We start from the raw sequence: 21657 nt of genomic DNA, 5'->3' as shown, positions 1-21657 counted from the left end.
ACAATAAACCCAAGTACTATGGGTGATGAAGGACTTTCTTTGGTTCTGATGAACATACCAATATAAGAGCTATGCTTTGTTCAAGACAGAACATTTACTGTTAAAATTTGGTTGCTGTGTACAAGTAATCCTGACTCCCCCAAAACCCAATCCAAACAAAGGACCTCCACTATCTTGTGAGTGGTGGTGGACCCTGTATGCCAGAGAAGTTGGGCATTCGGTCGACGTTCACACCATCGGTCAGAAATTGTGGAATCTTAAGTCTGTCTGAAATAGTGTGGCAACAGTAGGAAGTGAGTGAAAAGGGCTAGTTGGAGCTGAAAAGGGAGCCTGCTGGAAATAAACCTAGTGAATAACAAATTAGAGCACATCCTATTCCATAGCTCTACTAGTGTTATAATGAAGTGTTATTACCCCTAAAATGAAGCAAAAGAGCAACCAATCAAACATGCAACATGACACCAGCAGAGAGTACTGTACATCACTGGATCCATTCCACTGTACAGCGTAAAATAACATGTGACTGTTACATTTCCCCTCAAACTAAGCAGCATTAATGTATACAATGGATGTGGAGGGTTTGACCCTTTTCAATCCATTTGATTCTTATCTTTAGCAGCAAGTTCAGTTAATACTCCATCCACCCAACCAGCTTAATCTCAACTGACCTGACCCAATTTACTATGCGAATGGCCATTACCAGCATAAGCCTTGTAATTTACAATGATTTTGTGTTTTTAGAGGGATGAAATAACTAAAGTGAAATTGAATATGTACAACTCTGTAAATCACTTACAAAGATGTTAAAAAGCCTTTGGAAAACATCCCATATAGAAACCCAGTAAGAGGTGAATTGAGTTCCGTGTGAGTAAAGACCAACTAATGCCTCCTTAACTCAGAGAACGTGGCAGGACTTAGTTTGTGTTCTAAAGGTAAACTCACATGTCCATAACATCAATTGCAGTACAACTACTGTAGAATATGGATCAGGGAGTGAAACATGAGAGTGGTTGCCGAGTTAGAAATCAATCACGTCTTAAAGAGATGTTAGCGACTTAATGATGCTTTTGAAACAATTAATTTGGCAGAGAGGTTTTGGACTTTAGCCAAAGCAATATTCAGCAACTTTTTTTAAATGATTCTTGCTCTAATCACTTTTTAGATTAAAATTAAACCATGCTTAATAATTATAAAAACTTAAAAGATGTATGTCTATTGAAAGAAATGATTCATAGACATGGACTATTAATCGGACAGCTTAATTGTAAATGAGACAGAGAGGAGAGAGGAAGAGAGAGGAAGAGACAGGAGGAGAGAAAGAAGAGAGGAGAGAGAGCAAAGAAAAAAAGATTCCACATGAAACATTAGCAACTAACCTGCTTTCAAATAGGACACAGTTATACTCATACGTCAACACCACAGGATTTATAAAGTAGTGGCTCAGTGTCATCGTTGTGTTAGAAAAGAGAAATACACACATTCCCCATCCAAATTAAATACCAAAATGTCAGTGCTCAAAACAGACTTTCATTACTCAATGATTTGCCCATGTTAGGGTTGTTAGTTAAAATTCAATCATGTGTAAACATCTCAGAAGAGGATAAACAGTACATGTGTTTAAAACACCTAGCCTGTTTGAGGTTGTTTTTGCCTGGGGTAATAGAGAGGGGCTTTAGACAGACAGTAATAAAACAGGCAGAAGGTAGAGAGCCCTCCATGCCTGGGGTAATAGAGAGGGGCTTTAGACAGACAGAAATAAAACAGGCAGAAGGTAGAGAGCCCTCCATGCCTGGGGTAATAGAGAGGGGCTTTAGAGAGACAGAAATAAAACAGGCAGAAGGTAGAGAGCCCTCCATGCCTGGGGTAATAGAGAGGGGCTTTAGACAGACAGTAATAAAACAGGCAGAAGGTAGAGAGCCCTCCATGCCTGGGGTAATAGAGAGGGGCTTTAGACAGACAGTAATAAAACAGGCAGAAGGTAGAGAGCCCTCCATGCCTGGGGTAATAGAGAGGGGCTTTAGACAGACAGTAATAAAACAGGCAGAAGGTAGAGAGCCCTCCATGCCTGGGGTAATAGAGAGGGGCTTTAGAGAGACAGAAATAAAACAGGCAGAAGGTAGAGAGCCCTCCATGCCTGGGGTAATAGAGAGGGGCTTTAGACAGACAGTAATAAAACAGGCAGAAGGTAGAGAGCCCTCCATGCCTGGGGTAATAGAGAGGGGCTTTAGAGAGACAGAAATAAAACAGGCAGAAGGTAGAGAGCCCTCCATGCCTGGGGTAATAGAGAGGGGCTTTAGACAGACAGTAATAAAACAGGCAGAAGGTAGAGAGCCCTCCATGCCTGGGGTAATAGAGAGGGGCTTTAGACAGACAGTAATAAAACAGGCAGAAGGTAGAGAGCCCTCCATGCCTGGGGTAATAGAGAGGGGCTTTAGACAGACAGTAATAAAACAGGCAGAAGGTAGAGAGCCCTCCATGCCTGGGGTAATAGAGAGGGGCTTTAGACAGACAGTAATAAAACAGGCAGAAGGTAGAGAGCCCTCCATGCCTGGGGTAATAGAGAGGGGCTTTAGACAGACAGTAATAAAACAGGCAGAAGGTAGAGAGCCCTCCATGCCTGGGGTAATAGAGAGGGGCTTTAGACAGACAGTAATAAAACAGGCAGAAGGTAGAGAGCCCTCCATGCCTGGGGTAATAGAGAGGGGCTTTAGACAGACAGTAATAAAACAGGCAGAAGGTAGAGAGCCCTCCATGCCTGGGGTAATAGAGAGGGGCTTTAGACAGACAGTAATAAAACAGGCAGAAGGTAGAGAGCCCTCCATGCCTGGGGTAATAGAGAGGGGCTTTAGACAGACAGTAATAAAACAGGCAGAAGGTAGAGAGCCCTCCATGCCTGGGGTAATAGAGAGGGGCTTTAGACAGACAGTAATAAAACAGGCAGAAGGTAGAGAGCCCTCCATGCCTGGGGTAATAGAGAGGGGCTTTAGACAGACAGTAATAAAACAGGCAGAAGGTAGAGAGCCCTCCATGCCTGGGTAAATTCTTGCACTGTCCAAGGGGCGGGAGGTGGACTAGATTCTCTGACCAGGATTAATGACAGGTGACAGAGACAGAAAAATAGGAAAACAACTAAAAGACAGGGCTGCCGAGCATCCAGACAAAGTCGCCCCAAAAGGTGAAGGATCATTCATTCTGAGAGCCCAGCCATCCATTCCTCCTGACCCACTTAGACCCAGGGGAACAGAGGGGAACCAGAGGAGGGTTGGAGCCTGGAGGCGGTGTGGGGCTGTTCAGGCGTGCTGTGCGGCCAGCTCCTGGCCAATGAAGCGGCGCAGGCGCTCCAGGTACTGGCTGTACAGTTCGATGTCGTTGTGTCCCGCCCCCTCCACCCAAAGTGGCTCCACGGCCTTGGGACAGCGCTCGAACAGAGCCAGACCGTGGGAGAAGTCGATCACCTCGTCCTCAGTCCCGTGGATGATCAGCACCGGTGACGTGATCTTAGACACCTTCTCAATGCTGACAGAGACACAATGGGCAAAGAAGTTAGTGACTGGGGATAAGGGAAGCAAAGGTAGTCCCTAGACGGCAATGTACGATAGGAATTATGTAACAACATTGTTATAACTAATGGGCAAGTATGTTCTTAAAGAGTAACCGTGGATAGAAAGCATTGTACAGTCTGTTCTAGCATGGCCAGTTAGTGCAAAATGCCCTGCAGCTGTGAGCACTGAGCAGCAACTGTTCTCTAACAGGTAGAGGGACAAACAGGACAGGAAGGGGAGAATAATGAGAACACAATCCTGCTGCATGTAAATGCATCTCCCAGATCAACTCCATCTGCTAGTTCAGATGGAAGAGAAAACTTTCAGTCCTCCATCCCCCACATAACAGCAAATACAGATCTGAACCAAGCTAGTATCACATCACTTGGAGTCCACTCTGACTAGATGGAGTATTGAGTATGGGAGCTGAGTGTTGTGTGGGCTGGGGAGTGCCAACTGGGCAACAGGCACAGGAGAACTCAGGAGGGTGGAGGAGAACACCGGAGGCTTTCACCACAGATAAGAGGCATCCCCAGCTCCCTCCCCACCACCTACTCTACTCCCACACTGCACTGCCTGGTACTGGAACTGGACTGTAATGGAATCCTATTCAGTGAACCAGCATGTGATCCTAATGGTTCAGATACCACACGACCACATTTGACATAATAACGGGTGATGATATGACAAATGACTGGAGGAGTCAGTGTTTCTGACACCTGCTTATGATCTGATGCAGAGCGAGAGATGACTCAGTTATGTAGTAAGGCTGATTCCCCAGGGAGGGAGGGAGGAGGGAGAGAGGCTGAATAATAGAATACGTGGAAGCTATGAAAGAGATTGCAGCTCTTCTTTTAGTTGGACAGAAATATTTTGCCACTGACATTTCTAGTTCTATAATGATCTGCTAATCTTGACAAGTCTGCAATGATGTGAAGATGGAGACAAGAGGAAGGTGTGGTAGATGACTCACTTGGGAAAAGCATCAAAGCAGTAGGTCTTCTTGGTGTCTGGGAAGGCCACCCGCATGCCAGAGGTGAGGGGGGAGTGGAGCACCACAGCGGCACACTCATACCGTGATGCCAGGTCGACCGTGGGAACGGTGCCAATGCTTTGCCCATACAGGATTATGTTCTCTGGGCTGATGCCATATCTGATCACAACCAGGAAGAGAGTGGAATAAAATACAATAATGTCAAGGAAATGCTTGTAGTGGCAAACGATTTGAACATAAATCACTCCTATGAAACCTAAACTGTGATAATATGGAATGATAATATATATTTTTATCACATAGATCCAGGAGTTGACGGGTAACAAATGTCTGCAAACATGGCACGCCTAATACAAAAACCAGCTGTAGCCCCATATCTCTAACATCCAGCCAAGGGCAGCCGTTGATAGCAAAGCATCCCATCAATCTAATGAGACAGTCCATTAGCTGCATGAGCCCTTCCTGGTGTGAAATTACTCCACCCACACCACCCCTCCTCCTCTCTCTGTAAGGTGACATCTCCCACACTGACTGCGTTGTGGCGGTGCCGTATGTACCGTGTGCGCAGGGCCTGCCAGGCGGCTTCAATGTCAGCGTAGAGGTTCTTCTCGGAAGGCTTGCCCGTGCTGACACCGTAGCCGGAGTAGTCGTAGGAGAAGATGTTGCAGTTGATGCGTGTGCCCAGGCCGATATAGAAGCTGCTCATCTGGCCCATGTCCACCGCGTTGCCATGGGAGAACAGCACTGTAAACCTGGTGAGAGAGGCCACAGAGCAACGACTAGGTTAAAAAGATGGATGCTACCATAGCCGCAGGAAGATGTTTTGAGTTGAGGGTGCAACCAAAAGCCAAAGCCAATGAAAAGAGGGGAGACACAAAGATTGAACAATATTAGGATGAAATATAAATAGGCTACAGTACTACAGGCTACTTAATAAACTATCGAGTGGCACCGACCCAATGATGAAGATAGCATAGGCTACTCACCGGTGATGGCTAATATTCCTATGCTAAAGATGTAGAGTTGTTGTGAAAACATTTGGTAGTTTCTATAGACAGATTAGTCTACTATTTTCAGCAGTAGGCATTTGCTTTATAAACTATGTTTTTCCCACGATTGTATTTAGAAATGTGCAAAAGGCAGATTATAGCTGTTCACTTGCAGCCACAACCACAAAAATAGAATCCATAGAACGGAGGTTCGGATTCAAGTCATGACTGGCAACCATTGTGAGTGTACCCATGAGTTTACCAGTCAAATTGCCAGGGTTAGAGATTCCAAAGCCATTCTATAGATTATATTTCTATGGCTGCATAGCAACAAGTACTAGGCGCTGTCTGCCCAAATTGCGGCTCTCTGGTGTTTTGAATGATTTTGTTGATGTCTGTAGGCTACAGACAGAAGTAATTAGACTATATAATTTTGGCAAATGCATTTAAATTTATCAGAGGGCGCTGCAGCACCACCAACACCCCTATTTCCTGCGGCTATGGACTCTACCTGGTATTTTTACCTATCCTAACCTGTATTGTGTGAACAGCAGATTTCCATTGAAACCTCAGGAATTACCTCTTTGCATGGGACATGAATGTGCTGTATAAGGTAAATTGGTTATGGCCACAGACTTAAGAGAGGACTAGTTCACTAAGTTTGAATCAGGTCTTCTTGCTTGTTCTGTACTACATGAATAATAGGGTTGCTATAACCCAGGCATTATCCATGTGCTTTATATTCATGAATGTGAGCTGTGCTCCCTAAAGCAACTGGATACTCTCTATTCTTTAAATAGACTGGGCCTCTCCCATACAGTAAGGTATATCTTTGCTCTTGGGCGTTTTGCTCAAAATGTGACCCTGAACAAGGAAGACGATATTACATTGCATGCGTGACACTGATATTACTGAAGTGTAATAAGACCCAGTCCATGTCTTTGCAAAGCAATTTAGTTGATTACTGAACGCCACAACTAGAGAAACAATTTTGCTACCTGAAGTCATACAATATGAAGACATACAGAGGTATAAACTCAGCAAACCAGACTATCAAAGACCAATTGACAAATCTGACAAGACCACAGGCAAACATTTTAGCATAAATTGGGGTAAGAATAAGTAGAATGGTATTTGTAGGTCAAAAGAGAAGGCCTAAACAAATGAATGCCGAAAGCAGGAAGAGGACAGATTTGAGATAGCCACACACAATGAGGATGCCAGTACAGGAAGTAAGGAAATAGGACACAAGGGAGTGGAAAAATAATGGCATTACAAAAAGACGAGAGGTAAAGGGGCAAGTTCATCAGAGGAAGCGGGACACATGGTCAGACAAAAAGACCTAAATGAGCCAAGGTACATGCACGTGCACACACACTGTTCTGCGCGACTAACCTGGCAGTGGGGGCACAGCGGATGTACATGCAGCCCACTCGATTGCCACGGCTGGAGCGGCTGAAGAACACTTCTGTAGCATCCAGCTCTCTCTGGGAGTACTGAAACTCAGCTCGTTCTGTCAGGTGGAGCTTCCATTTTCCCTCTGCAGGACCAGTGCTGCCTGAACCCCCTACAGCTGCTCCAGGTACCCCTCCCCTGGATCTCAGCCCCGCAGACCCTGCTGTCCCTGGTGCCGCAGACCCATCGAGGTCCGGCAAGAGGGAATATGTAGGCTCAGGAGGCAGGAAGGCAAGCTTGGCGGCAATACGGCTCGGACAGGGAGGGCAGCAGAACAGGCAGCATAGCTCACTGACAGATAGGCCATTCATTTTCTACTGTGGGGGCAAAGACGACATTGTATGTTGATCTGATTTCAAAACAAAGGAGTACAACAAAATGTGATATGCAAAGTTGTATTTACAATTACACTACTGTTCAAAATGTTCAGAAATACTATATGTAGTTATCGTCAATTCTAACTAACAATAAAACGAACACATTTAAGGTTAAAAAATAAAAAAGTTCTGCCTACCTGTGAGAGGATATTTGCAAAAAAATGAACTATAACACATGCAAAAATCAACAATTGATCCAAAGCCAACCCCTACTCTCCAAAGCAAAACATGAAAGTTTTCCTGTCAGCAAAAATCTAAAATTAAGACGGTTGTCTGAAAATGTTATTTTGAAAGTAGAATCAGGTGATTATGTAGTATAGCTGAAGTCCACATGAAATCCATATTTCCAAGTATTCTGTTATTATTGAGGTGTTTTCGTAGTGATCGACTTAATCATTGTTGGAGAGAATCGAATAAAGTTAACTTCAGCCAACACTGGGTATGGCTTCCTGTTAGCTAATGACTAGCTAACTAACTAATGAGCAACTGTGACTCTGGATAGCTGAGGCCCCCACTCTGTTTACATCTCATATCGCATAGCCTAACAGTAGCTTTACATCTCATTGCGCATAGGCCTAACGGTTTGTTGAGAAGTATTCCACTATAGTTAGCTGTAGCTGGCATCAACAATATTGACCTTCTACTGCTAGTACAGCCAAATGATTCAAAGCGTAAAGTCGTGCCTGCAACGGAATAAGTAAACACATCCCGGCAATGCTAATGACGACACACACAAACAATATTATTTTTAACTACAAAAACCAAACCCAAGCTTAATTTTCGACACATTTTCTATCGCTAAGTAGCCAGCTAACGTTAGCTAAATTAGGTCACAGAAATGTATCAGCTAAGCAGCTAGCATTGGGTGGCTAGCTAGTTTAGTTATCCAGACCTGAAAACACCAATTTTAGGAGGACAGTCATTTGTGGACACTGACGCAAATATATAGCCTGGGAACCAAAGAAAAAAAAACAAGCGTCACGAATATCCGTTTTGATAATCAAATCGGTTTTTAGTGGTTGAAATGATTAGCAGCTACTGTCATTTATTAATCCATTGGATGTGCAGTGTTTTTTCATCTCCGGAAATGACAGGGACAGGACGTGACGGAGAGGGCAGCTTCCAATGGATAAGCAGGGGGAACTTCGTAACGTTATCAAACAGATTACAATGTACAGTATAATTTTTAGACCTCAATAGATACACTCCATGAGCAATGTATCCCTATTGTTTCTCTAACTACCAGATCAGATGGGCTGATGACATGGGAATCACTTACCATGATATACAATCATGACATGTGAGTCACTTAATGTTCAATTTATTCAATTGTTTTTTTTAATCTCAAATTAATCCTCTTGTTGATTTAAATTAAAAAGTATTCCTGTGTGGAGTGACAATGTTATCTTTGTAAGATACAGTTTGCTTGTAAAGATCCATTGACTCATTCTTAGGACTTCATAAGGAACTGCCATGAATCAAGGTCTACTCTTGAAAACAGTAACCACACTTGAAGGAATGAAGGAAGCAAGAGGGCTTGGGAAAGGTTGGAGGAGGAGACTGACTAGCAGCTCTGGCATTCTTCTGGTGAGAAAATATTTCCTGTAGTGAGGTACAAAGGAGGGGGGAGGGGGGTTCTGGAGTTTTACCATTTCTCTGGAAAATAGTTGTCAGCATATTTTCACTATCTTTTGTTGTTGCATGGACCTCTTCCAGCACATAGAAGTTAGAAGTTATGTCTCCTAGGTGATATATGTATAGTAAATGCAACTCAACACACATAAAACAGATGAAAGGCAAGGTATTCGATCACCATTAATGGTTGAGTGTTCCATCTCCAAAACAGAAGTCACATCTATGAGGTAAATGACAGGAGTGGTCAGCATTGAAGTCACTAGACCCGGGCTTTGGTCTCAGCCCCGAGTCTTTTGCCCTGCTGGGATGGTGTAAAACAAGCTAGGCTACACTCCAAACATAAGCGCTGGCCTGCCATGCACTTTTAGTGTGTACTTTAGGAGGGGGAGTCAAAGTGATTTTCCAAAGTGATTTTTGATTCGTCCAAATAAATTATATTTTGGCGCACGCGGGCAACTGTTCATTCTCTGGGGGAGAGAGACAAAGATGAGAAGGAGAACCGGAGGTAAACTTTGTTAGCTTGCTATTATTATAGCCCATGAGGATGTTATTCAGAGTTATTGACCTCACAGTAAGCAAGATTTGAGTCATTCACATTTCAAGATGTTGACTCAAAAGCTGCACTGACAGATAACAATAAGCTAACTAACTTATGTGAGGGACTACCCAGTCTAGATAACATTAGAAGTGCTGCTTCATTAACAACCTAACACATTTTATGAGTAGGGTTTTGACAGTTCAGTTATAGATTAGATATCTGGACACTGAAACCAACTGCTGGAACTCTGTTCACCACCCGACAAAGTATCATTAACTTACCAATTATTGTCTAATCAATTACTGTCCAAATATGCTAAAAATGACTAATAAACTATCTAGTTAACTTAAGGCTAACATGACGTTAGCTACTTTTGGTAAAGGCAGCTCAATTAGCTAGCTATCTGTTGAAAAACCAAAGCTGGATAGCTGAGTTAATTTTTTTCTCAAATTAATTTATAGAAGATGGACATACGGAATTCCTTGAGAAAGAGGGCGAGGGATGCAGCTTATCAAACACAGACGGTTGTTGTATTTGCAGGAGTGGAGGAAGAGGAGAAGCGAGAGGCGTTACTCGCCCAAAATCTGTCTCTTCAACCTCACACACACAAATGGGGAAACAGCAAACTACTGTTCTAGGAGAATTCCATATTGAAATATTCCTGGCACAGAATAATTCTTTTTCGGGATAATTTTTTGGGGAACTGATGCTGTGAGACGGCTCTCAGCGCAAGATATTGTCTTTGGACTGCAATATTTTTCTTTGGCCTCTGTGTATTTGCTAACTCTTTGTGTGGTGTGAAATGCTGCTGAGGGATCAATGCTGGGTGACTGACAACTATGGAAACATGTGTGTTCATGGCCACACATTAAGATATAGCAAACTGGAGAGAGAGAGACACAGATGCATGTGAGCTTTCACATATTTCAACATGTTTTTTAGAAAATTATAGATTTGGAGTTAGATAAACTTGCATTTTTCAGGCAGGGACATTTGCAGGATGCTACCTTCCACAGCCTGGCAGTCCAACAAGTGGCAGGAGCCTTTGAAGCCCCCTCCCACTGTTCAAAGACCATTCACTGGCATTTTCTACAAGAAATCTTCTTCCAGAAATAAAAGCATCTCCCTACTCCCGTTGCATGCTGCACTGCTGCTTGGATTCCACCTGGCAATCTGTTCACCGTCTGCCCTGTCTCCCCCTCTCTGGTACAGGTACTCCCACCACACTCTCGAGCTTTCGCTCACCCCCAGCACACACGCACTGTTGGGGCGAGTGACTCTGAACTTACAATGGCTAGCCGCAAGTCGTTATATATTTGATTTTTTTCTTGTGCATTTTGCCATTTGCCTCATGACTCCTGCATACTTTGTTGACTACAAACTTTCTTTACCACACCGTGGGACAGACTGTTTGTTCCCACACTTGGGACTCTGACTCTCTATTGGTTACACAGACTTTTGGCCTCCCATCCTATTCTAACCACCTCTTGCTTTGTATTCATGTTACCTGATAAAATTGCTGTACAATGTGATCTTGTTGCCATCTGATGCACATTCAGATGTCATAAATCAGCACTGCAGAGCTCTTCCTGTCCTATGCCGTGCCTTGATTGTATTACTGTTGATGATATCAGGAAATGTGCATGTACACCCTGGCCCATCTACTGTTGCAAGCCCCAATTCTGACTTGTGCTCTGATATCTGCTTCACTGATTTCTGCTCTTGTAAAAGCCTGGGTTTTCTGCATGTTAACACTAGAAGCTTATTACCTAAAATGGATCAATTGAAAGTGTGGGTTCACAGCTCCAATCCAAATGTGTTGGTCAGTATTGAGACGTGGTTAAGGAAGAGTGTTCTGAATACTGATGTTAAACTTTCTGGTTATAACCTTGTTTGGCAAGACAGATCTTCCAAAGGTGGGGGAGTGGCAATCTTTACCAAGGATCACCTTCAGTGCTCGGTTGTCTCCACCAAGTCCGTCCCCAAACAATTTGATTTGCTGGTTTTAAGCATTAAACTTTCAAATAGCTCTTTGTTGACTGTTGCTGGGTGCTATCGTCCTCCATCAGCACCAGTCTGTATCCTACCTGCCCTAAGCTCTCTCCTGCCCCCCTTACATTAAGTCTGAATTTCTCCTGCTAGGTGACCTAAACTGGGACATGCTTAAACCACCTGACCAAGTCCTAAAGCAATGGGACTCCCTAAATCTTTCTCAGATTATTACCAATCCCACAAGGTATGACTCCAAACACTCATTCAGGCAAATGAGAAATAAGTGCACTAAATCTATCCGGAAGACCAAAGTTAGTTACTTTAAGGAGCAGTTCTCTTTCTGTGGGTCTAACCCCAAGAAGTTCTGGAAAACAGTTAAAGACTTGGAGAATAAACCCTCCTCCTCACAGCTGCCCATGTCCATTACTGTTGATGATGTGGTTGTTACTGACAAGAAGTACATGGCTGAGCTCTTTAATCACCACTTAATTAAGTCAGGATTCCTATTTGACTCAACCATGCCTCCTTGCCCATCCAACATTTCCTCATCTTCCACCCCTTCTTATGCGACTAGCCCCAACGCTTCTCCCTCTTTTTCCCCTGCCCCGCTGCAAAGGTTCTCCCTGCAGGCAGTCACTGAGTCCAAGGTGCTAAAGGAGCTCCTGAAACTTAACCCCAAAAAACCATCTGGGTCAGATGGTTAAGACCATTTCTTCTTTAAGGTTGCTGCCCCTATCATCACCAAGCCGGTCTCTCCTTTCTGGGGAGGTTCCCATTGCTTGGAAGGCAGACATGGTTTGTCCTTTATTTCAAAGGGGGAGATCAAGCTGATCCTAACTGTTATAGGTCTATTTCTATTTTGCCCTGTTTATCAAAAGTGTTGTAAAACTTGTCAATAATCAACTGACTGGCTTTCTTGATGTCTGTAGTATTCTCTCTGGTATGCAATCTGGTTTTCGCTCAGGTTATGGATGTGTCACTGCAAGGTCCTCAATGATGTCACCATTGCCCTTGATTCTAAGCAATGTTGTGCTGCTATTTACTGACTTGGCCAAAGCTTTTGATACGGTAGACCATTCCATTCTTGTGGGCCGGCTGAGGAATATTGGTGTCTCTGAGGGGTCTGTGAAGGCAGGGCTTTCTCCTATAGAGCTCAATTTTTATGGAATTGTCTGCCTACCCATGTGAGAGATGCAGACTCAGTCTCAACCTTTAAGTCTTTATTGAAGACTCATCTCTTCAGTAGGTCCTATGATTGAGTGTAGTCTGGCCCAGGAGTGTGAAGGTGAACGGAAAGGCACTGGAGCAACGAACCACCCTTGCTGTCTCTGCCTGGCCGGTTCCCCTCTCTCCACTGGGATTCTCTGCTTCTAATCCTATTACAGGGGCTGAGTCACTGGCTTACTGGTGCTCTTCCATGCCGTCCCTAGGAGGGGTGCGTCACTTAAGTTGGTTGAGTCACTGACGTGGTCTTCCTGTCTGGGTTGGCGCCCCCCTTGGGTTGTGCCGTGGCGGAGATCTTTGCGGAGATGAGTCTTCAATAAAGACTTAAAGGTTGAGACCAAGTCTGCGTCTCTCTATACTCGGCCTTGTCTCAGGATGGTAAGTTGGTGGTTGAAGATATCCCTCTAGTGGTGTGGGGGCTGTGCTTTGGCAAAGTGGGTCGGGTTATATCCTGCCTGTTTGTCCCTGTCCGGGGGTATCATCAGATGGGGCCACAGTGTCTCCTGACCCCTCCTGTCTCAGCCTCCAGTATTTATGCTGCAGTAGTTTGTGTCGGGGGGCTAGGGTCAGTCTGTTATATCTGGAGTATTTCTCCTGTCTTATCCGGTGTCCTGTGTGAATTTAAGTATGCTCTCTCTCTAATTCTCTCTTTCTCTCTCTCGGAGGACCTGAGCCCTAGGACCATGCCTCAGGACTACCTGGCATGATGACTCCTTGTTGTCCCCAGTCCACCTGGCCGTGCTGCTGCTCCAGTTTCAACTGTTCTGCCTGCGGCTATGGAACCCTGACCTGTTCACTGTGATTACTATTATTTGACCATGCTGGTCATTTATGAACATTTGAACATCTTGGCCATGTTCTGTTATAATCTCCACCCGGCACAGCCAGAAGAGGACTGGCCACCCCTCATAGCCTGGTTCCTCTCTAGGGTTCTTCCTAGGTTATGGCCTTTCTAGGGAGTTTTTCCTAGCCCCCGTACTTCTACACCTGCATTGCTTGCTGTTTGGGGTTTTAGGCTGGGTTTCTGTACAGCACTTTGATATCAGCTGATGTAAGAAAAGCTATATAAATACATTTGATTTGAATTTGGCCTGGTTTGCTAACTACCTCTCTCAAAGAGTGCAGTGTATAAAGTCCGAATATCTGCTGTCTCAGCCAATGCCTGTCACCAAGGGAGTACCACAAGGCTTGATCCTAGGCCCCACGCTCTTCTCAATTTACATCAACAACATAGCTCAGGCAGCAGGATGCTCTCTTGTCCATTTATACGCAGATGATAGTCTTATACTCAGCTGGCCCCTCCCCGGATGCTGTATTAAACGCTCTACAACAAAGCTTTCTTAGTGTCCAACAAGCTTTCTCTACCCTTAACCTTGTTCTGAACATCTCCAAATCAAAGGTAATGTGGTTTGGTAAGAAGAATGCTCTTCTCCCCAGAAGTGTGATTACTACCTCTGAGGGTTTAGAGCTTGAGGTAGTCACCTCATACAAGTACTTGGGAGTATGGCTAGACGGTACACTGTCCTTCTCTCAGCACATATCAAAGCTGCAGGCTAAAGTTAAATCTAGACTTGGTTTCCTCTATTGTAATCACTCTTTCACCCCAGCTGCCAAACTAAGCCTGATTCAGATGACCATCCTACCAATGCTAGATTACGGAGACATTTATAGATCGGCAAGTAAGGGTGTTCTCGAGCGGCTAGATGTGCTTTACCATTCGGCCATCAGATTTGCCACAAATGCTCCTTATAGGACACATCACTGCACTCTATACTCTTCTGTAAACTGGTCATCTTTATACCCGTCGCAAGACCCACTGATTAATGCTTATTTATAAAACCCTCTTAGGCCTCATTCCCCCCTATCTGAGATATCTACTGCAGCCCTCATCCTCCACATACAACACCCGTTCTGCCAGTCACATTCTGTTAAAGGTCCCCAAAGCACACACATCCATGTGTCGCTCGTCTTTTCAGTTCGCTGCAGCAGGTGACTGGAACGACCTGCAACAAACACTCAAACTGGACAGTTATCTCAATCTCTTCATTCAAAGACTCAATCATGGACACTCTTACTGATAGTTGTGGCTGCTTCGCCTGATGTATTGTCTCTGCCTTCTTGCCCTTTGTGCTGTTGTCTGTGCCCAATAATGTTGCTACCATGTTGTGTTGCTGCCTTGCTATGTTGTCTTATGTCTCTCTTTATGTAGTGTTGTGTTGTTTCTCTTATCGTGATGTGTGTTTTGTCCTATATATTTTTGTATTTTTAATCTCAGCCCCCGTTCCCGCAGGTCTTTTGCCTTTTGGTAGGCAGTCATTGTAAATAATAATTTGTTCTTAACTGACTTGCTTAGTTAAAGGTTCAATACATGTTTTTAAAGTGAATAGATTGTGTTTACAATAATTATTTAGCATCTTGCTAACATAGATGGTTGGCTGATGTCACGAAAACGATGTGCGCTGTTCTATGGGGCATAAGTCAGCCTGTTGTGATTCTGGATGGCCAGATTGCTAGCAAGAATGACACTGCCATGTGGGGAATCATAAATGGCTTATTTCAGCATGTTTCATGTTATTGATACCATGTCTTGTTTTGAGGTGTTTTGATTGATTTCATGTCAATGCCACTATTGCTAAAATTCACTAGGTAGCTAACCAAAAATGAACAATGTTGTTTCAAATACAAGTGGTCATTGTGCAAATGTATGTTTTCAATAAACATTGGAGACTAAATATGTGGCGGGTAAGACAGTTGAATGTTAATCAAGTTTAAGATTGAGAGAACTGCTTATCATTAAGGAATATAAATTATCCCAGATTTGACCGTTAGCTCAATCTAGGTAAAAAATGATTGGCCTGCTGTTCAAAGTGTGTGTGTATTGCTTCTGTGTGTGTTGGTCTGTTCAGAATACTCCGTATTGCTACGGCACTGATAGTATGCCATCTCTGTAATAATGTAGGAGATCCAGGAAAGCAGAACTTCAGACAGCAAGGAAGAGGGGAGCAGACAGGACAGAGTGAGTACGTAGAGAGAGGGGAGGCCCACACGTGAAAAACATGGCATATTCCTCTCAAGCCAGAGAAAGTAGTTATTGCTAAACTTTACCTCTCAAAAAAGAAAGATACCACTTCTGACATGTCCTGTGTGTATAAACTGTTAAACCCAGATATGTTGAAAAAAGACGTGCTGGCGCTCACCCAGAGAATTATTTTATGTAGAGGTGTTGACTAATGGCGATTAAACTATAAGCTATAAAAAAAAAAGTTGCACACTCTATATATACTGCTCAAAAAAATAAAGGGAACACTTAAACAACACAATGTAACTCCAAGTCAATCACACTTCTGTGAAATCAAACTGTCCACTTAGGAAGCAACACTGATTGACAATAAATTTCACATGCTGTTGTGCAAATGGAATAGACAACAGGTGGAAATTATAGGCAATTAGCAAGACACCCCCAATAAAGGAGTGGTTCTGCAGGTGGAGACCACAGACCACTTCTCAGTTCCTATGCTTCCTGGCTGATGTTTTGGTCACTTTTGAATGCTGGCGGTGCTTTCACTCTAGTGGTAGCATGAGACGGAGTCTACAACCCACACAAGTGGCTCAGGTAGTGCAGCTCATCCAGGATGGCACATCAATGCGTGCTGTGGCAAAAATGTTTGCTGTGTCTGTCAGCGTAGTGTCCAGAGCATGGAGGCGCTACCAGGAGACAGGCCAGTACATCAGGAGACGTGGAGGAGGCCGTAGGAGGGCAACAACCCAGCAGCAGGACTGCTACCTCCGCCTTTGTGCAAGGAGGAGCAGGAGGAGCACTGCCAGAGCCCTGCAAAATGACCTCCAGCAGGCCACAAATGTGCATGTCTCTGCTCAAACGGTCAGAAACAGCCTCCATGAGGGTGGTATGAGGGCCCGACGTCCACAGGTGGGGGTTGTGCTTACAGCCCAACACCGTGCAGGACGTTTGGCATTTGCCAGAGAACACCAAGATTGGCAAATTCGCCACTGGCGCCCTGTGCTCTTCACAGATGAAAGCAGGTTCACACTGAGCACGTGACAGACGTGACAGAGTCTGGAGACGCCATGGAGAACGTTCTGCTGCCTGCAACATCCTCCAGCATGACCGGTTTGGCGGTGGGTCAGTCATGGTGTGGGGTGGCATTTCTTTGGGGGGCCGCACAGCCCTCCATGTGGTCGCCAGAGGTAGCCTGACTGCCATTAGGTACCGAGATGAGATCCTCAGACCACTTGTGAGACCATATGCTGGTGCGGTTGGCCCTGGGTTCCTCCTAATGCAAGACAATGCTAGACCTCATGTGGCTGGAGTGTGTCAGCAGTTCCTGCAAGAGGAAGGCATTGATGCTATGGGCTGGCCCGCCTGTTCCCCAGACCTGAATCCAATTGAGCACATCTGGGACATCATGTCTCGCTCCATCCACCGACGCCACGTTGCACCACAGACTGTCCAGGAGTTGGCGGATGCTTTAGTCCAGGTCTGGGAGGAGATCCCTCAGGAGACCATCCACCACCTCATCAGGAGCATGCCCAGACGTTGTAGGGAGGTCATACAGGTACGTGGAGGCCACACACACTACTGAGCCTCATTTTGACTTGTTTTAAGGACATTACATCAAAGTTGGATCAGCCTGTAGTGTGGTTTTCCACTTTAATTTTGAGTGACTCCAAATCCAGACCTCCATGGGTTGATAAATTGGATTTCCATTGATTATTTTTGTGTGATTTTGTTGTCAGCACATTCAACTATGTAAAGAAAAAAGTATTTAATAAGATTATTTATTTCATTCAGATCTAGGATGTGTTGTTTAAGTGTTCCCTTTATTTTTTTGAGCCGTGTATAAACTCCTAGTAATTTATTGGGTAAATCAATGTTTCAGCATCACTGTGCCTTCTTCAGGGTAATGTCACGAATGCTTGAACCATGTTACATGTAATCTTTTGGTTCAACCATAATGCATAATAAGCATCATCAACAGGGGGAACATATTGGGTGTACACTGATGGGCTTTAGAAAGAATATAGCCATTTATAAGACTTGTTCATAAGAGAATTGTTCATAAGAAGACTGAGATCAAAGTAAACTCTCTTTTATGAACAAGTCGCTAATAATAATAATAATGCAAAATTATCGGAACAATTTGATATACTCATTCATTGCAGCTGCAGTGCTGGTTGTAGCGTGAGTGGACGTAGGGAGAACACACATTTTATGGCTTATAAAAGTGTTGAGCAAACAAAGGTACTCATAAAAACAATGTTTTTGCTTTATTTGTTGAGTCTCTCTCTAGTCGTGGTTTTAAAAGTTTTGACATTCAAGGTTTCTTTTTACCATCTATGGCTCAGAGAAACTTTGCACTGCAGAAAAGGGGATCTGAGCGGCGAGCTGTAGGCCAACAGCTGCACATTATTTGCTCTCTGGGCTGCTGAATCAAGTGCACCTCACCTACCGCCAACAGCGTGAAAGGAATACAAAAAATAAGAATGCAACACTTTATCATTGGGTTTTTTTACAGAAAAGTTTGGTGATCGACTAGGAATGCCTTGGAGATCGACCAGTCGGTGACCATTGGTGTAAACCCATGTCTCAGTTAAATGTAATCGACGTAACCCAAAAAAGCAATTATTTATCATGAGGGCCATAAATAATAACTAGTAATGATGCATATGCAAAGGTTAAAATCTCAACTTTCTGGTAAAAATAGTTATACATTTCTGAGGGATAGTCACTTGAGGACACAAGCTCAAGTACACAGTAAAAATGAAATATTTTATATTTCTTATCCAACAAAACAATGAAAATGGTTGGAAGTGACATATGCTTTTTAAATATAGCATAATCACATTTTAAAATGAATAACTAATATTTCACCTTAACTGTAAAATACATATGTATGTTTAGTGTTAAAGAAAATTTGAATATTTTCTAAAGGTCTCTCTTGATCAAAACGTCTGCCCCCATCACTGTTAATGTCTCACAGAGCTCTAGCTTGGCTTCCTGAACTCACCTTTCATCTGATTTTATTTAACTAGTCAAGTCAGTTACGAACAAATTCTTATTTACAAAACGCTGGGCCAATTGTGCGCCGCCCTATGGGACTCCCAATTTTGGCCGGTTGTGATACAGCCTGAATTCGCACCAGTGTGTCTTTAGTGACGCCTCTAGCACTGAGATGTATTGCCTTAGGCCGCTGCGCCACTCGGGAGCCCTCATATTAACCCTGTTCATCTATGACAAACGGAAAGTGTTTTGTTTAAAAATATGATCTATTTTAGGTTAATGACTATAAATCGATCTCTGAATGTCTACCATGATGAAACCACTCTACTGCTGCGCTACGATATAAGGATTGCAGGCATATGATTTGCCTGTGATGTAGGGTTCAGCCAGGAGTTTATGGACAGTCGGAAGAGCGAATTAAATGGTTGGAGGGGCATCCCAGCATGAAGTGGTTTCAGGTCTAACGTCCTACATCACACAGGCTCAGAAAAAAATACTGTTTCTGTGAGAACCAATTCAAGCCATTCCGATGTACGGTATCCACAGATCAATTTTTAAGAACATGTCGGTCAGACTTAATACAGGCTACTTACTGTATTAAGTGTTGTCCATTGAATACTGCAGGTGTTGGAAGGTAGTGATGTAATGTTTGACTTTTTATAGGATTAACCCTTCGAGAGGAAAGTCTGAACCCATGCGAGAAAAATGCTTTTGGCATTCCAGGGCTGCCTCTGCTTTACCAGATTTGTACTGCTTAACCTCAGTTGTACAAATAAATACAAAAAGTCAGTGTCAATTTAAAATAAACTGATTTTATTTTTTTATACTTCCTCTTACAGACCATACAGTCCTACATTTTAAAAACAAAAAATATATCTGTGTGACTGGTGAGCCAAAGGACTTCACTGCACTTCTGCAATTTCCTGCAGGACAGATCTACTACTTGGAACATTCTGGAACTCAATTATTGTCCACGCTATCATTTCTCATACATCAGTGAAATGAGTAAAGTACTTCACTGTCATTTATGGTTAATCAGTTCTGCAGTGACACATTGAGAAGATATTGCCAGATTTGGTCACTCATCGTCACGGATCAAAAGCTTTGTAGTAATGATCTCAAAATGCAGACAATGATTATGTTGTGCTACAAACAAGCTTCATGACATTGTTAAAAGGATCGTAGCCTTTTTTCCAATTTTTGCCTGAAATGACATTCAGGCAGTTAGATTTGGGTAGCTCAGGACTGGAAGCAAGGATATGCATATTCTTGATACCATTTGAATAGAAACACTTTAGGGTTCAAACTGTAGAATCAGTTCCTACATTTTAATATAAAAATTGATTTGATCAAACAAAACCACGCTATATTTTATCTCTGGGACCCTCAGGATGACAAAGCAGAGGAAGATTACTGAATCTAAGTACATTATTTACCTTCAGAGGTGAATGTATCAAATCAGTTGCCGTGATAAGTTTTGTTGTGCACTCTCCTCAAATAATAGCATGGTCTTTTTTCACTAATAGCTACTGTAAGTTGGACAGTGCAGTTAGATTAACAAGAATTGAAGCTTTCTGTCCATATAAGACATGTCTATGTCTTGAGCATGACGTTGTAAGTAACAAGGAAATTTCCCAACAGTCCTGCGGTGGGACACCGATCCTGTAGAGGTTTTAAAGTGCAACAGACTGAAATTGTAGTGGATGTTTTCGTAACATCAAGCGCCGATTCTGATCTGGTTAAGTTGATTCATTTACATACAATTGCAACGATCCAACAGGGGCTCCCGAGTGGCGCAGCACGTCTAAGGCACTAGACGTCCCAGTGCTAGAGGTGTCACTAGACACCCTGGTTCCATTCCAGGCTATATCACAACCGGCCATGATTGGGAGTCCCATAGGGCAGCGCACAATTAGCCCAGTGTCATCCGGGTCTGGCTTTGTTCTTAACTGGCTTGCCTAGTTAAATAAAGGTTAAATTAAAATAAATATTTTTAAGCCTAAAATAAACCCAGTGGACCCCACAAGGAAGGCTTCGTTTGGTCAATTCCAGAGCTAAAAATAGCTTGATAACCCTGTTGGTAACATTCAAACTGCTCACCTTTTTTAAATGCTGGGGTAGTTTGAGTATTCAAGGGAACTATCAACCTGCGAAGCATCACAATTGCAAAGAAGACAAATCAGCCAAACTGAAGGACAAGCCAACTCTGTTCCCTTGGCCTAAAACAGGGTATACTCATCAGGTAAACTCGAGACCACATCTCTGCCCTCTTTAAAGCCAGTTTACTGCATGCCCTTAAAACAGTAACATCACAATAGGGAATAAAACCTACAGCAAAGTAGTTTTTTTTATCTCAGACGGGAGTCTTGTCCATCATACGCATACCTCTTCTCAGGTGCCCTTCTTACATGGTATCACTGGCACTACACCATCTCCACTCAGATACTTTATATAGTGGGAACCTGAAGATCCAAGTGCCTAAATTCCAAATGAGAACCTAGAAGCCGCATCTCTTGCCACAGGGGCTTTGAGCTCCTGGCTTGGCTCAGCAACAGCCAACCTTGGTATTTGCATGCCAAGACTTTGAGCCATTTTAGACCTGTCCTTCACCAAGACGTTCTTTAACTGGCAACACTACACAGGCTAATGCTCCAATCACAGGTCCATCTAAATCCAGACCAGGCACCACATCCCCATAGGGATTTTTTTCTCTCTTAATCATATCACAAATCAACTTTTACCAGTTGAATGTTGACACACAAAATACTTTTGTATTACATTTGAGTTAAAAAAAAATAATATATATATATATATATATGCAAATAAAGGTGATATCATTAAATATGCTCATATTTGCATAAGACATACATTTTTCTGGACAATGGACGAAGT

The 21657-nt window shown here is 43.3% G+C and overlaps 1 protein-coding gene across 3 annotated transcripts; it reads right to left on the bottom strand.

The window, feature by feature from the left end:
* Positions 1-2821: 2821 nt before the first annotated feature.
* On the bottom strand, positions 2822-8435 carry LOC106613821 (alpha/beta hydrolase domain-containing protein 17A-like). Of its 3 annotated transcripts, none has more exons than XM_014216467.2 (5): positions 8250-8435; positions 6921-7297; positions 5094-5288; positions 4516-4695; positions 2822-3516 (listed from the first exon to the last, which is right to left on the bottom strand). In XM_014216467.2, the coding sequence occupies exons 2-5, from the start codon at positions 7289-7291 to the stop codon at positions 3291-3293; spliced, it is 972 nt and encodes a 323-aa protein (XP_014071942.1). In that variant the 5' UTR covers positions 7292-7297; positions 8250-8435; the 3' UTR covers positions 2822-3290. The 3 variants fall into 3 exon arrangements, with proteins under 3 accessions (XP_014071942.1, XP_014071941.1, XP_014071940.1); XM_014216466.2 differs by having other exon boundaries at positions 6921-7294; positions 7495-8425; XM_014216465.2 differs by having other exon boundaries at positions 7495-8423.
* Between the last annotated feature and the right edge of the window lie 13222 nt (positions 8436-21657).

This window comes from Salmo salar, chromosome ssa10 (assembly GCF_905237065.1).
Source record: "Salmo salar chromosome ssa10, Ssal_v3.1, whole genome shotgun sequence".
NCBI lineage: Eukaryota > Metazoa > Chordata > Actinopteri > Salmoniformes > Salmonidae > Salmo > Salmo salar.
The sequence above is the reverse complement of the archived record's forward strand: the minus strand, read 5'-3'. Positions and strand labels throughout refer to the sequence as shown.